This window comes from Borostomias antarcticus (genome assembly GCF_949987555.1).
Source record: "Borostomias antarcticus genome assembly, chromosome: 1".
Classification (NCBI taxonomy): domain Eukaryota; kingdom Metazoa; phylum Chordata; class Actinopteri; order Stomiiformes; family Stomiidae; genus Borostomias; species Borostomias antarcticus.
The window spans coordinates 15,438,770-15,456,251 of record NC_140234.1 but is presented as its reverse complement, the minus strand read 5'-3'; the positions used below and the strand labels follow the sequence as shown (position 1 = coordinate 15,456,251).

The 17,482-nt window shown below is 43.8% G+C and overlaps 2 protein-coding genes across 2 annotated transcripts; one reads left to right on the top strand and one right to left on the bottom strand.

The window, feature by feature from the left end:
- Nucleotides 1-2,841: 2,841 nt before the first annotated feature.
- On the top strand, nt 2,842-3,750 carry sertad3 (SERTA domain containing 3; the record flags this gene model as incomplete). The annotated part of the gene is made up of 2 exons (XM_084441157.1): nt 2,842-3,624; nt 3,697-3,750. The coding sequence occupies 2 exons, from the start codon at nt 2,842-2,844 to the stop codon at nt 3,748-3,750; spliced, it is 837 nt and encodes a 278-aa protein (XP_084297283.1).
- A 2,947-nt stretch (nt 3,751-6,697) lies between these two features.
- On the bottom strand, nt 6,698-14,353 carry kcnk6 (potassium channel, subfamily K, member 6; the record flags this gene model as incomplete). Its single annotated transcript, XM_084435922.1, has 3 exons — nt 6,698-6,924; nt 9,741-10,133; nt 14,038-14,353. 3 exons carry the CDS (start codon nt 14,351-14,353, stop codon nt 6,698-6,700), a joined length of 936 nt encoding a protein of 311 aa, XP_084292048.1.
- Nucleotides 14,354-17,482: the final 3,129 nt, after the last annotated feature.

The following is a 17,482-nucleotide window of genomic DNA, read 5'->3' as shown; positions in this document are numbered from 1 at the left end:
TTTATGTTTGTTTGATACCATTACGTTTCTGAAGTTTCCGTGAGCAACATGCAGCCACCCAGCATTGAAGTTGTGGAATTCTCCATGGAACTGTTCCATTCGATGCACGTTCTGCCTCTATAGGCTATGTACATAGTCTATAAAGCGAATTGCCTATCTAACATGTCATTTCGTTTTCTATCGGATGTATGATCATTGTGCGTTTATGTTAGTAGACCTAGAACATGATTCGAATTCATTGGCCACAACTGTCCTGAGTCCGGTGGAACCTAACGTTAGTCCCGAACAAGAATACAGCATTCTATGTGCTGTGCACTATGTACAGTGATGTAATGAGGTATGTCTGGTGTTGTTGGCTACCGCATCGCAAACTGGTTATTGAAATTCAAATGCAGACTTTTAGCTGCGTAGGAAATACAACTAAATTATATATGATGTCATCAAAGTAATGTTAGGGAGGAACTGAAACTTCAAGTCCCATGATGCAACGAGCCGGCCATACTCGTTGTCTCCTCTTTTTGGCGTGAAACTCAAATCGCAGGCGGGATTCATCAGGAAAGAATGTGCTTGTACAGTAACGCTAGCTAGCTACAGTTTGACGGTGAGATTTAACTGGTATATTAACCAGCAAATTAATGCAAATTGAATTAACACATTTGAACCTTATTGGCGGCGTGTGTGGCTCGATAAAGCTAAACGGAGTGGATGGATTAGCAAGATTTTTCGGTTGTGAAAGGATCAGCTAAATGTAACATTACGCTGTCAGGTAGCTAGCTAACGCTACGCTAACAAGCTTGCTAGCCAGAAAGTACATTATCTATGCACAGCTAGTGCTAGTTCTTGTTAACCACAGGAGTCCGAGAAGGGGAACACCCGAGGTTTGTTTGCAAAGTTCGCCTCAACTTTTGTTGAGCTTACGTTATCATTTTGAGTGTATGAGCAAAGTCATTGTCTCGCCTTTTTTCTACTGGCTAACGACATGTTTTGAGAGATTGCATATTGTACTTGACCTTAGCTACGGTACCAGCTAAGATTGCTACTTGAGGTTTTTTCATACGTGGCTTTGCCTTGATAGTTTACGTTTAATGAGAACAAATTACATCAAGTTTACACGCCTTTTACAATAGGGAGGGAAAGTAATGTCATCGCCCCTAGTGGTAGCGTTCCTAATGCCGAGAGAATGAATGGGATTTCTCATAGACACACTCTTTTGAAAAATGATATCTCGGTCGACACCGAAAAGTTAGTAGAATGCCTTAAACGGCAAATACTTGGAGACAAACTTTATTGATTCTGGTGATCATAGTTGATTTTAACTCACAATCCGAATTATGAAAATATTTTTCTAAAATTCCATTGACTTTGACTGGATGAATGGAGCAATTTCGAAAATTTGAAAGAAGGCGAAATACTGTTTGAAATTCTCACGGCTAGTAGGTTATTACTGTAAAGACACTCACAAGTTTTTGTTTTGATAACTTCACCGAAATGGCTTCGTAGTAATTATTAGAAAATCCGGTCTATGTGAGTCATGGATGTATTATATAAACTGGATACAGCCACTCCATTCACTGGCCGCTATCAACAATGAAGCCCTATTGAACCGCGCCATCTTGGCAAAATGTGTAGTCATTTGACTATTTCCGGTTACTTTTGACTTGCGCAGTTGTGCTTTTCTGGCCTTCCGGTTACTTTTGACTTGCGCAGTTGAGCTTCTCTGGCCGACGCGCGTCCACGAAAAAGTTCACATTTATCTGAAATGTAGACGCGCGTTCCCGGCTCTCTCTGCTCTCCCCGCTTTGATTTAGCAATGAAAACCGGCTTGCATATTAACCTGTTTTTGTCAAATATATCAATTGGAGAAATTATTTTTTGATCCTGGCATCTTAGTTTTAACAGGTTAAATATAATTGAACATGTTTTGTTTGCTAGTAGATGGTATTCATTCCGTTCGCGATAACGTTATTGCAGCCAGGCTAAATTCCTCCAGGGAGTCAGTGACAGGCGAGTTGAAGAGCTTCACTCCCCGCCAGCAGGAGCATTGGCCGCGGCTACCGCATCTTGGATAACCCGCTGAGTTCATGGCTGCTATTTCACATTCGCCCTTGATCAATCCCAATACCGATCCATGGTAACAATGAATCAATCGTTCAGATCAGATCGGAAGTGCTGCATGCATGTTACAACATCATTGTTAGCTTTATTAACATAACCATAGCCTACATTTATCTAGAGAGATAAATGTAGGCTATGGTTATGTTAATAAAGCTAACAATGATGTTGTAACATGCATGCAGCACTGCCGATCTGATCTGAACGAGTTTACATTGAAACTCTCCGATAGGAACAAATCCGCTAGGGGCGCATGTTTTCACTTTCCCTCCCTATATACATGTTAAGAACTTAGCATTAAGCTACATTAAACTTGACATAATTTAAAAGGAAAGCTACATTAAACTAGACATAATTTCAAAGGAGAGGTATTCACGTTAATGCATTTTCATTGAGCAATCTGCTCAAGTAGGGGATGGTAGGGCTCTTTAAAAAAAAAAAAAAAAATTCTCCAGATGATTTGATTGGAGGTCTGATAGGGAAGAGTGCCACACTAGAGCACACAGTACTCTATGGTGGGTTAGATGTATGTTTTGAAGATGGTCACCAGATCTGCCTGGCCTACACCGAAACGCTTGAGCCTGCGTAGGATAGTGTTAGGTTGGTAGTGGAGAGCATTTGGTTCACCTGCCAAGAACCTTGACTGAGGGCACCACTTTTAGATGGTGACCGTTCAGAACCACGGGCGGGCACTGACTCCCTTTCTGATCTCACCCATTCAGGTTCATTATGATCGCCAAGGGACAGAAGCGTAAATCCCAAGACGAGGAAGACGTGGTGGGCGGCATCGTTAGGGGCTGGGAGAGTCAGCGGCAGTCGGTGCTGGACATCTCCCTCGTCAAGTACCAGCGCTGTCTGGAGCTGGCAGAACCCAGCCTGCGACGCTCGGTGTTGATAGCCAACACATTGCGCGAAATAACAAAGGCAATCAAGCCTCCGGCAGAGGTGCTCCGTACGGCTGTGCCAGTGCCACCCAGAGTACCTCCCCCTTCCCGGACTCCTGTGGGACACCGCCCCGCAAGCTTAGCCGACTGCCCCACAGATGTGGCAAACTGCCATGCCAATGTAGAAGACACAGAGGAGGACTGGGTTGGCATGACTGCAGAGCCCGACTTCTCTGTGTCGACTGCCATCTCCTCCATCCTCACGGAGCTCGACGCGACCATAGACGCAGGCTCGGGGCCGCAGGCGGCTCCACGGCTGCCGCTCAGACCGCTGGAGAATCTGCCCGGGTCAGGGCACGGCGGTGGAGACTGGCTGGCGGAGGGACCCAAGGCCAAGGGCGGCAGGCCCTGCGAATTCATGACCTGGGGCAGCGTGGAGGTCACAGAGGTCATGGCCTCTGGGTATCTGCAGGACGTGACCCTGGACGACCTCTTCCAGGACATCGACACATCGGCGCTGGAGAGGGATATGGGGGAACTGGGGGTCCGAGCCCTCTCATCTTCGTCCTTTTCCTCTACCTCCTCCTGTCCATTCTCCCAGGAGCTCCTTAGATACCTCCCCTCCCTGGCCACCTCCCCATCATCTCCCTTCTTCTCCTCATCCTCCTGCTCCTCCTCTTCTCTCTTCTCCCCCATCCAGGGCCACAAAGAGCTGACAGAGCTGGATTTCATGGAGATACTGGTGGAGTCCTGAGTCTCTCCCATCATGCCTCAGTTAGTTGACCTAACAGTGACATTAGTTACATTCATGAGCTGAACCGACAGAACAACACAATGTGGAAGTTTGACTGTTAGTTACCGTGTTCAGTTGATAACAGTTGAATTGCTGAAATGTACCGTTTTTATATATAAGATGATGTTAGTCATCTATTTGTTCAACACTCCTTTTAACAGTGATGTACTGACATCTGTTTTCAACTTTTAGCATGTTAGTCCCATAGGACTATATTATAAAGAGATTTTATACGTAAGATAATATGAAGAAATTATAACTTTTTAAAAATGTAGCCTAGGACTAATTGAAATGTATCCCATTTTTTATTCAAAGAAATGAATTAGGAGGACGAGCTGTCATGCCTGAAGCAATGCCTGGTAATTGAGAAACACTAATGTGAATAAGACTCTTCTGTGAAGATATCCCTAATACATCCATGAGATATCCCCTCCCAATGAGCTGGAACATACTTTCCTTCCTGACCACTAAGGTAGGCCCACAGTCACCTGACCTCTAATGATCCTGACCTCTAGACAAGCCTGGAGACCCACACTCACTTATTCTGCTGCGCTGTCATTCACTCCATCATTTTAAATCCATGGGGACTAATGATGGTGTGCGGAGTGATTTAAGGATGCGTTTCCAGGCTTCCTCTACACCTCTATGCAGTTAAACTGTTCCTCGCTATGCAGTTACCTGATCCCACTTTATAATGCCTTTGTACTGGTCAGTTGACTTGGGGTCTGTATTCAGTTCCAATGTTGCAATTGCATACCTACAGGTACTGTGCAGAAATCTCACGTGTCAGGAAATGCATTATACCTCACAGGAAACCACTACCTCTAATGTCAAATATCACGGTGCTAAAATAATTAGTTTTTCTGATCAGTTCACACCAACCTATCAATATACTGGCACAGCAATTCTCATTTAAAAAAAGAGAAACATCAGAAGTCAGCAGATAACTTCTTTCACATGTTATACATGTCCCTATGGACACTAGTATCACACATGTTCTAATCAATTACATGTACCCTCCCATCGTAGACATACATGATCATGCTTCATTACAGATGCATACAATAGTTTTATTCTGATTGTGTATGTGGCCTGTTTGTAACATGCCTAACCTGGGCGACACTGAATTATGCTATTGCACTTTTTGTTCAGAATCGCAAGTGTGTGTTTGTGACAGTGCGTCTTGAGCCGCCAGGCAGGTACATGGATTATGTTTGTTCCAAGAAGCACACACAAAACCTTTTTCAGTGTTGAAATATATTGTTTACAAGGATGGAAGTTATCTATGCCAAGTCACCTCTCAAAGAGGTGGATTATGTGTGGTTTTTGTCAGAAGATTGTGATTATTTATGGAAAATCCATGTTTTGTTAAGTACATTAATGGCTGTTATTTTGATTTAAGATATTTTACATAAGTTATATTATTGTACCACAATGTTAGTTTTCATATTTCATATATATTTCACTTCGAGCTGAATGCAGTCGGTTGACATTTTGTATTTGAAAAGTAAGTCAACTGATGTCTATATAAACACCAGTGCTATATAATTGTGTTGTAATACATGCTCAAAATAAGAACTAGTTTGACTGGTCTCAGTTGTGTCGCATTAAACTTTCTTCCAGGATGTTCTTGAGAACTGGTAACTCAAAAGCTGTGCATTGCTGACACCTAGTGGTAAACGGAGTAACGACCTTTACAGTGACTTGCACTAAGTACATTAGACATGAACAGGCATAATCAACACCCACAAAACATTTTATTTATTTATTTATTTTGGCTGTGGATACATTTTAACTTAACATCTTTATATAGTTAGCTAACACCAGCTACCTACAGTCCACCCAAGAGGACTTGGTCAATATAATGGGACAAACTGCTGCTGTTACAGTATTATGATACATGTGGCCCATTAACTAGATCTATCCAAGTATCCGCACTGTGGATAATATGAGGTGTGGCAATATTACATGGTGTGAAAAAGGTTAAAGTGCATTCTGGAAAGCATTCCACATTGTTCCGATTGGATGGAATTTCTCTAGTAGCAGGGTGACATGAGTAGCCTAGTTTCCCCTGATATGGCTTTAATACGTGCCTGGGAAACCATCCTGAAACGTTCACAGTACCAAGGCCCCAAAAAATCTATCTTTAGCAAAGATACCATTACATTATACATTATTTAGATATAGACACATACATACATACTTAGATATAGACACATACATACACATGCACGCGCACACTTTCGGTTTCATCTTGAAGTGTAATACACTGTACATCAATGGAAATGTGATTGGCATTTATTATTTCCCTTTCCCCTATTACCCATTTAAACCCTTTAGCCCTATTGTTCCTGTTATGGAGACTATGACAATGTTGCAATACAATTAAAGACACAGTAGGTGGCAGCACCGCATAGAAAACCTACCCTTTTGTGCTTCATGTGACAATGACTGTCAATGGCATTTTCATTTGCATTGCTGAACTTGTTCTCAAAAAAGACCACACAAATCATATAGGTTCAGCGTTGAATTTTGAGACTTCAGACCCACCCCGACCAGACAAGGAACACGTAAGACGTTGCTAAGAACATACATAAGCATACGCGGGTATGGTTTTCTAAACGTGTATTTTTGGTCTGAAATAAAGACATCAAAGTGTAGACGGGTCACCCTCCGCCCCAACCCTACGTGACATGCTGTAGAATGACAGCTTCAAAGCCAAGTGAACTAATGAATCCCTGCACGTTCCCACTGAATACATGTACACCTGTGCATCAAAAGAGGTCATACTTGTTCTTTTTGGCCTGGCCGGGCTGCCATAGTCCCGCCCCCCTGGAACATTCTAGACTGTGATTTGGTCTGAGAGAGCGAAAGACAGAGAGGAAGAGAGTGATGCGGCCGGGCTGGTCTATCTGTTGATGGAGTTATAGGAGAACTGGGAGCCTGGGTCCAGGGGCTTTTCGGCCTGCTGCTGATCCTCCTCTGGGCCGTTCTCAACGATGGGCCTCTTGTCGTCGTCATCCTCCTTGTCGCAGTGAGGCAGCTGCAGGAAGGCGGTGAGGCCGTGCAGGTCGGCCATCTTGTGGAAAGCTCGCAGGAGCAGGTACATCATCATCAAGCCCACAAACAGGTATACTGGGGAGGAGAGGCCAGACACAGTGCTTCAGCGTTAGACACATGACTGAACAGTAGGGAGAGATGATAGGGCTGTGATGAATTGCGACCTACAAACAAACGTCTCACAAACAGAAACACGCACAGAAAGACACACACACACACACACTAGCAGACTGAAGATTCATTTGAATACATTGAGTATCAGTAGAGGGGAACTTTGGGGATAACCTGATACATGGTTTGTTTTGAGAGAGAAGTACTTCTGTATTTCATTTCAATCTAAATTGGGTAGTCAAGTTTTGTGGTAGGTTTGTTCTGCATATGAGGAAGGAAAGTACAGTATTCTAACGTGTTTTCCAGCAGTGGCTAATCCCCTTTGGAGACGAGAACAACCAATCAGGCTAATCTGAGGGGATGTGACCTATATAGGGGCTGAAACAAGGCAGAAAGCGGAGAAAGCGCGGCCCCTGGAACAACTCTGGGTTAGCCTAGCCCAAAACATCAAGACCACGTCTGAATTCTGGAAAAAAAAAAAAAAAAGTAGGTGGGTCTAAGTATTGTTTCTGTAACCAGCTGTTACCTCTATATACTACTACTGTACCACTCATGTCAGATTAGTGATTTCTCCAAAGGGGGGGATGGTGAGGTCCAGCACCCCCACAGCAGCAAGAAGAAGAAGAACAGCAACAACAACAACAGCAGCAACAACAACAACAACAGACCCCACTCAGGCAAGAGAAGAGAATAGAACCTCATTCCAAATCTAACCCAATTAGAGCTCACAGACTCGAGAGTATGACTCTCATTATGCATCATGGGACAATGAGGCCCCTGAGGCCAACAAGCGTCAGGAGAGGTGGCTATTCTACCCACCACTTCACTCCTAGCAGCCCACACATGGAGATTCTCAACAGTCCTCTCCTCCATTGGTCACGTATTTTGTCTTTTTCACCTTGTCTTCTTCTCAAACGACGTGGAGGGGGAAGGACCCCGCATCTTCTCAGATGTGTTTTTAGAAAGAAAAACACTGAGAACTGACTTGGTGGTGATGCAATTTAATTCTTTTTTTTGTTTGTTTACATTTTTTCTTTATTGAAAAGCAATTTAATTCTTAAACTGTCTGAACATCTGACAAGCTTGTGACTGTTGCTGCTTTACATTTCCTTTTTGTGAGTTCCTTTTTCCATGAAGTCATGATTTACAAGATAATTCGGGGGGGGGGGGGGTTAACTGGAACACCCCTCTCAAATTGTTTTGTCCACTTGTGAACTCATAACACTTGGTCCTACCCCCAGTTCGCTCTGGAAGTCGTGAACAAGATGGATTTTGTATACGCAAAGTATCGCATAGTGCGTTGTTATCTACTGGCTTGGCAAACAAAGCTACTGTGACGCAGGTACCTCGTGGATGATGTCGTTCTTCGTCTCTCCCACCTGACCACATCCCAGCCAAATGGAACACAGCATGACCGTGACAACGGTCTGAGGCGGTGACTTCCAGGGTCATCCGTCTGTCCAATGCCTGAGCTGATAGATTGTCAGCGTCATCCGTCTGTCCAATACTTTAAGGTTATAGATTTTCAGGGTCATCTGTCTGACCAGTACCTGAGCTTATATATTTTCAGGGTCATCTGTCTGTCCAATGCTCTTGAGGTTATAGACTTGGTGTGGAGTGGACAAGTAAACGGTGGTAAAAAAGGTAAATGTCACATCAAAATATCAGGTGAATAAAACAAAACAGGACCAACAAGTGTCACATACAGAACTGGACTGGTACTTCAAAGAAGTGAGTACCCTAGGATCTCTGAAAGAGATCTACAAACTGAGACTGAAATCATTATACCAGCCCCCCATGATCAGGCCTCTTCTCTCACACGCAAACGATGATGGTGATCATGATCTTCAATACCTTAAAGTAGAACGTGACTCTACCCCGCCATGTACAGTCGCCTATCCAAGATGTCCTCAGGCTCCATGCACAGACAGAGCACATCATCTGACCTCAGCCCTCTACTAGATAGCTAGAATAGAAGAGTGAGGTGTGAAAGCTTCTCACGCTGTGAGCCGTACTTCTGCTCCAGGCCTGGATTCCCCCCCGCAGGCCTGGCAGCGCTCTCTGACTGTGCCACCCAGAAACGGTGCTAGCGTGTGACAGTCTGCCACATCACCAAAGCAATGTCACTAAACGTCAAAGCCGGTTATTGTCCTGTGCAATTTTTTTTTTAGGTGTTCCCCTCCCAACGTGTCCTTGTTCACCGTCTAAGGGAGCAGAAGAGGGCATGAGGAAGGGTGCGGTTTTAATGAATGGAACAGCTTCCTAGTCAAAGTGGACTAGGTCCGGGAAGCAAAGTAAATATTTGTCACGTGAGTCATAATCAGACACACTGTGCCCCACCCAGCCCGTTACCAAACATCTCCATATATACGGTTTATACTGTACACAGAGTACCAGGTGTAGAGTGGATAGAGTAGAGTAGATAGCAATTATTGTTAGTCGCTTTGGATAAAAGCGTCTGCTAAATGACTGTAATGTAATGTAATGTAATAGACTGATGAACAGCAGACACACTAGTGTGATCAGATAGAGGGGAGAGCACAGAGAGACAGACGGACATACGGACAGACAGACGGACAGACGGGCAGACAGACAGAGACGGGCAGACAGACAGAGACAGACAGACGGACGGACGGACAAACAGGCTCAACCATGACAAAGCCCTTGCAGAATTGATAGGGATAAACAGACAGACAGACGGACACAGTCTTGAAGCAGACAGACAGACAGACAGACAGACAGACAGACAGACAGACAGACGGCAGGTACAGCCAACGTACCCATGACGGAGATCTTATAGAGCGGCCGGAGCTTCTGTCCGGGCTGCTCCCCGGGGACGTAGTCCCCCAGGCCGATGGTGCACAGCGAGATGAAGCAGAAGTACACTCCGTCCAGGAAGGACCAGCCCGCCTCCAGCGCGCTGTACACTGCCGCCGGCGCCAGGAAGAACACCAGCACCACCAGCACCACCAGAACCAGGAAGTTGGCCGTGGTGGCCGAGCGCGGGGTCAGGCCGGCCCGCTGGAACATCCCCACGGGGCCGTAGACCAGCGGGTACATGAGACGCTGGACGCAGGCGGTCAGGACCAGCATGGTGAAGGGGACGCCCAGGAGGGCGTAAAAGATGGAGAAGGCCTTCCCCGCGTCCGAGAGGGGGGTGGTGTGGCCATAGCCTAGAGGAGAAGGGGAGAGGGGGTTAAAGGTCAAGGCGTATGGGGATAGAAAATGGGAAGGAGAGAAGGAGAGAGAGAGAGAGAGAGAGAGAGAGAGAGAGTGTACAGGGTATATAGAATTATTTCTGTAATTCCACTGTTGCTTTTCCAACATGGACATTTTAATGTGACAATAAAGCCCAATGAATTGAATAGAGCTGAATTTAAAGAAAGACTGGGAGGCACAGGACAGAGAGAGTGAGAGAAGAAGTGAAAAGCCTTTTTAGAATCTTATTCAATCATTCAAATTGCAAATAAGAGAATAGTCACACACTGTTGACTGACTGAGGAACTAACTCTTTTATACAGGCAAAATCCCTTAGACATGATCATGATGTTCAGCCAATTACATTACTGACAATATATTGTTCAAATGTTTCTGTAACAGGAAGGAATAGAAGCTCTTACTCGTGATCTATTCTGTTGTCACACTACATACAGGAAGTCCTGAGATCACATACAGGACAACAGTATCAGCAGATATTATCAGTCGGGCCGACAGTCTAAAAGCAGACCAGTCTGATGAGGCAACACAGTGCTAGGAAAACTGTTTCCTGTTCCTGGGTATAGGCCCTGGGTGTAGATACTATGGAGATCTTTGCAGATTCCCAATGGCTGATGGTTACCAGTCATGTACAGTGGCTAGATGGTGGATACAAGAGTGTACTCAGGTTTTTATAAAATGAGGTTGGTGAGTGCTTAGCAAGATGGTTATTGTGATCAAATGAATTTAATCCTATTTAAATTGAATGAAGGATAAATCGAGTCTTCCTGCAGAAAAAGACGAGAGAGAGAGAGAGAGAGAGAGAGAGAGAGAGAGAGAGACTGGGAGAATGGTCACAAAGCTAGCTTGTGTTGCTTCTCCACAGATCTATAGTCATCATTCAGTCCTAAGTGATAAAACATGTTAATGCATTAGCTGAACATAGCCCTACAGGCAGGCAGGCAAGCACTCAATCACTCTCACTCTCTCTCTCTCACACACACACACACACACACACACACACACACACACACACACACACACACACACACACACACAATTCTCACCTTGATAATGAAAACACAAAGCACGGTAGATGTGGGGCTACTGTACCTGATCCTGTCCATGAGCAACCTACTATACCAGCCATAGACAAATCTAAGATAAATATGAGGTCATAACAGACAATGTAGAGATCTCCTTCTGGTGTTGGAATAACCTTACTGCTCTTACTGCAACACAGGGACGGGCTGTAATACAATACACAAATCAAACAATAGTCTAACAATGCAGGGCAGGTTCTGTGACACACCTGAGATCATAATGTCAACATGGGAATAAGGATATGGCTGGATATAATGACCTCGACCCACACAGTGACAGACTGTACAGCTAAAGCTATGGTACCCAGCTAAACAGCCACCACTGCTAGCCCCAGGCCTGGATACATCACACTGCATGTCTTTGTACTGCCGGGGAAGGGAGAAATACACTGTGGTGGAAATGGGCCAGAACGCCCCAGAACACTATTCTGTTTCAGATTTGACAGGTCCAACTCGTGGATATTTGATACAAAATGATTGAATTCTCTATAAAGCTTTATATGTCAAGTTCACAGTGCACTGAGCCGGCCTACAGAAATAATTGATCCAAGTCACTCCAACCAACGGAAATGATGCCCTAAAGTACTTCTACAGACATCTTTTTTACAGCTCACTTTTCTGGCCCCCGGGTGAAACTTTTTTTGCTTCCCTCTGGAATATGTAGGGGTGGGACCTATGCCCACCCTCCCATTGCTCTCTGTAAAGCGCATTGTGTTGCTTCTGTGTATGAAATGCACTATACAAATAAAGTTTGATTTGATCTAGTGTGATGTCTCAAACTCACGCCTTGCGGCGAACTTGCGTCCATCGTCAGGAAATGCATGTTTATTCTGTCTCAGCTATGGACTTAAGCAACAGAAGTCAGATAATGTGTACATGGCCAATTGCACATAATCTCCAACAGATGTAAACTGACAATAACAATGTTTGTATCCTAGGACTAAGTGGAATAAATGCATGTGCACTTATAACCCATGTTTAGAGAAATGTTCCCAGTCCAACCTAGCAGGGGGCCTCAGACCCCTGGGATTTCCCCAATTAATCATTCCCACCACTGGAAATATGACACCACAAAAACCTACTGTAGAGATGCCTAGGGACTTTCAAATGAATAAGAGCCACAGAAAGTGGTGTGCAATTCTGACGTTCAATCAGTAGAGTATTAGTGTCTACCCAACAGGTCCTACATGGGTCTCTCTCTCTCATATAAAGCATCTTGTGATGCACTAGTCTTTCAGATCTATAAGAGACCTGTTTTAGTAAACACATCCATCTCAGGCCTCTCAATAGTCATTCATATCCATAACAAGTGACAGATCAGATACATAGACAGGCTCCATCGATCCCATTTCTGTGGCGCACCATCCAGCTGACTGATTCTGTGTTCTGTGGAGTTCCAGCTGACTGACTCTGGGGTCAAGTCAACAGGCTGTTTTCCCCTCTCTGCCTGCCTCGACTACCTCTGCTGCTAGGTCCAGAGTGCTGAGCTCTGAGCTCAAACACAGGGCCTACAGTTTAGAGCAAGAAAACAACATACTTGGGGGTGCCCTGGTGGCTCATCGGTTTGGGCGCGTACCACATGAAGGCAAGACCTTCTCGCAGCGGCCCGGGTTTGAATCCGGCCCGGACCCTGTGCTGCATATCCTCCCCTCTCTCTCTCCCACCTTTCCTGTCAGTCTACACTGTCCTATATAATAATAAATCAAAAATGCCACACAAAAAAGATGTTAAAGACAAAAAAAAGAAAGAAAACAACATACTTTCATCATACTTATGGAAACTTTGCCCTGGCCAAATAGCTACAGTAACATATGATATTTCACTTGTCACTTGTGTATTTGCATAACTCTGTGTGAGTGGTAGGATCATTTGCATGAACAGGAAAGCCATGAAGGTCTGGTCATCTACTTTTCATATCAACTGGTGTAACCTACTGTCTTCTACACATACTGTAGGCATTACATCAGACTTTCATCAACAAGGCCTACAGTAGATTCAGGAAAGTTGGCCCTGGCCATTGGTCACTGGACCTCTGCTTTGGATGTAAGCAAGGCCTGCCACTCCGAGTCTGCTTAGAATGACCTGAACAAGATACTTGTCACAGCTATGAGGGACCGCATGCTCTTTCACCCAACAGATGTTCTTTATCACTATCTGGGGCAATAACACACAAATGGTATAGAAGACAGTATCTATACTAGAAAAAACACTTAGCTCAAGCTAGTCAAGCTCAGCAGAAGGTCGGTAAGGTATTGGGGATGTTCATGTCAAGATAAGTATTACAGCTAATTGTTTTTTCATCCCCTTAGGGAAACGGGAACTCTAACCGGGGTATGGTAATGAACAACATACAGCCAGGTGTGAAACACAAGTAGCCTAGCGACTGGCGGTGTTCCAAAGTGGTGCTTGATTTCCTGCAATGAGAAACGCGTCCTCGGGGTATAATAGCCTAGCCTGTTCCTGACTGCCATCATAATCGGTATGAATGAGGACATAACTGTCAATTTTGGAATGACAAGACGCTCTTGAGTGTAACTTAATGTATACTGTGGCAGAATGCAAACCCCTGCCTATATCTCAATCAGTGATGTAAACATCTCAAATGACAAAGAAGATCATAAACCAATCCTTCAACTAGCCTAGTTCGTTAGTTTGAAAGAGTGAGGCGACTTTTTTTGACTTGACATCACGTCCGCTTCTCTGCATCAGAATTTCCAAGCTGAAGGAAACGATTTATCGTTAGCTGAGACAAATAGAGCATTTAAGATAGGCCACTTACCGACTGTTGTTACCAGAGTGTTGGCAAAGAACAAAGAGGAAGCTAAGTCCCAGTTTGAATTCACGGAGGAATTCCGTAGGATAGACACCCCATACTTGTTGGCCTCCAGAATCTTCGCCAAAAACATATCGAGTGATGTTGCATTGATGCAGCTTTGATTTAGGAAATCTTGTTTCAGGGATTGTATTTCAACTTGCAGTTGTTCCTCGACCGGACGTTCGATGCTGGAGAAAACCAGCGCTCCGAGCATCAAATAGGTGATATAGAAGAGTATGAAGGCTACAAGCAGAATCCAAGATTTGCTCTCCGAATACATCTCTCTTCTGCTTGCACTGTGTCATCCGTCAAACTGTTTCCTCCCCCCCTGACTACCAGTCTCTCAGGAAAGTTTGGGCCGTCCTAATTGAACTCCTCCTTGCCACTATCCTCCACCCACTGCTAAAACTTTGTCAGAGGGTGTGTTCACAGCGACACGCTTAAATTTGGCGAGCGGTGTGACTATTCCAACACTGATGGCACGCGGAACGCTGTGCAGAATGGCAGCCGCTATTCGACCAAGAAGTGCCCCGAAACTTTAAGTTAGGAACTTTTTTTTTTTTAAGGAATTAAATGATTCCTTCAGCCCATATTCTGCGTTTCCATACAATTCTGCGTTTCCATACAAAGCGGTTGCATTCATAAGTTATCGGCTACATTCGTTCACATAGACTAGGTTATGAAAGCCCTAGATGATACTGACACGATATAATGTCGTTGTGAACACACCCCCTTGTGTCAAGTGAAACCAGGTTCAATCGTCTGTTGACGTTGTTTTTCAAGGCTTTTGCAGTCGTCTAATAATAATAATAGTAATAATAATACCGGTAATAAAAATAATAACAATATTAATAGTACTAATAATAGTCCTACGCTTTATTTGTATATCACTTTTAATAGCCTACGGAGACTGCCGCTCAGTGCTTTAACATTTAAGCACACAACATTAAACATAACAGTATAAAATAATAAAATCAATTATAATCAATTAACCACACAAAACAAACTCCATAATAAAAACAATAATATCTAAACCACACAATCCAATGGGCATAAAACATGGCATAGGCCTAAGTGAGAGTAGGACATTTTTTAAAACATAGTGGAATAATGACAAAGAATGAATGAAATAATTGAAAATGATGAATGCGTGATAAAAGGTAGCCTATGTCACTAATTATAAAATAGATTAAAAAGGTATGTAAAGGACAAGACTAATTTGCGGCGGGTGATACGCTCTGCGGAAAAGGTGAACGGCTGCACCTTGCCCTCCCTCCAGTCCCTGCACGTCTCCAGGGCGCTGAAGTGGACCAGAAAGATCATGGCTGACCCCTCCCAAGATGCAGGCTATGGCCTCTTCACACCGCTCCCCTCTGGCAGGAGGCTGCGGTCGTCAAAGACCAAAACTGCCCGCCTGACACAGGAACAGCTTTTCCCCCACGGCCACCAACCTTACCAACAAGGTTCCTCTCTGATTCCGTCCCATGACCCCTGCAATTTTTTTTGCACTGAGCTGACCACTGACTCTTTGTAGTCCAATCGCACTGCTAGTTTTTGCACTGTTTGTATCTCGCAGTCCTGTGCTGGTCCATTGTTGTATTGTTGTTGCAAAAATCCATGTAGACGTATGTAGGCCTACAGTAGGCTACAAATGGCAATAAACTATTCTGATTCTGATGTTTTCAATTGCCGTTTAAATTGTCCACTGACCCCACCTCTCTACTTCCTGCTATAGTGTTCCACAATTTAGGTGCATGGTGAAAGCAGCTTTCTTTTTTGGAGAACTTATTTGGGAATGTTTAAAATACCTGCTGTAGAGAACATAAGAGCTTGTGAAGGGGCACAGAGAAACAGTGATCAGTAATGAGACCGTGCCGCGTAGGATTTAGACTAAATAATCACTCAATGATGTCTGCTCTCAAATATGCTTATGATAATGTGTTTTGTGCATGATTACGCAAACAAACGGTTGAGTGCAAACAGACGGTTTCTTCCAATGGTCGTATTAGGCCAGCTGCGCTGCTAGGCCGATTCTCCTCACTGACACAGCTATTATCTAGCGATGCAGGCACTCTGACTCAGCGGTTCTCGGTTAACTATTTCACCACCATAGCCCCCCGTCTCGCCCTGTAAACCAGCCTACAACAGATATTCTGTGCACTGGTCTGCCCTAGGCTGAGAAAACGAACACAGAATAACCCGATGGATCAAGCAAGAAGTCTTTTTTTGCAGGAGGCCCCCTTGGGCATCCTGCTAATGAAGGGCTATCGTAGAGTTTCTGGATAGCACGCATATCAGATTACGACTGTGACACTTCCTTAGAAACTCGTCTTTCATAATGAACTGAGGTCAGGTCAGAGATTGCACAGGCTTGCCAATGAGACCGTGAATATGTCAAGCATTTCTCTGGTAGGTGTTGCATGACCAGGCAGCGCATTTCCCGCTTGACCCGTAGCAGGGATGCTCCACTTACTCTCTGGCTCTATTTCAGCAGGTGGGGTGCAGGAGGGCAAGGAGTGGAACACATCAGTTGCACAGTATCATTTTTATTACACCAATTAACAAGTTGACAATCTATTTTTTTTTCCATTCAAATGACTCAGAAAATATTTTTTTTCTGGAGGAATTCATATTTAGTACAAAATGACCACATACTCTTTATTATATATTTTTCTTTCCATTTTCATGATTGAATCAGTTCACAGACAAAGAAAATTTTGAGAAACAAGTAGAATCATGAAGCATGAGATGATCACTTGCTTGTCACTGCCCTAAAAACAAACCCCATAATTAATTATCATTATTGTCGAGTAAAATAGTCTGAGGTGCAACCAAGGTCTTGTAATTGTAGGTCTAATGTAAGATCTGCAGCAATATCTTCAGTTAACAGTTTTTCTGTAATAATAAGAAAGACATCCATTCTTCATCCATATCTGTTCCAGTGTTTACCAAACCCAGCTGCGAGACATTTTTTATACTCTGTTTTGACACTGTTGCATCTGACATCACATTATGATAAAGCAAGAGTGCACATATGTGTGTGTTTTGTGTTTAACTCAGTGTCTGGGATGTACAGTTTATCCACTTACTGCTATTTTGCCCAAAGCAACTTTTAAAAGCCTATTTGTCTTTCAATAAGTACATTTGTTGCTTTGGGCTAAATTAAATATAAAATGTACAGTAGAGTGTGAGATTGTAAACAACTTTGTCTTGTCTGTCAAACCTTTATTGCATAATCTTGTTAAACACAGGGCTTTCAATATCTCTTTAAGTGGTATGGATGACCAAAAAAGAGACTTAGGATAGCCAGTCAAATTGTTCTTACTGACAGTATGAAACATAGTGTATTGTAATTGGTTAAGATGGTTGTACAGTTACAGTAAAAGACAAAACAGACAAAACAGAGGAT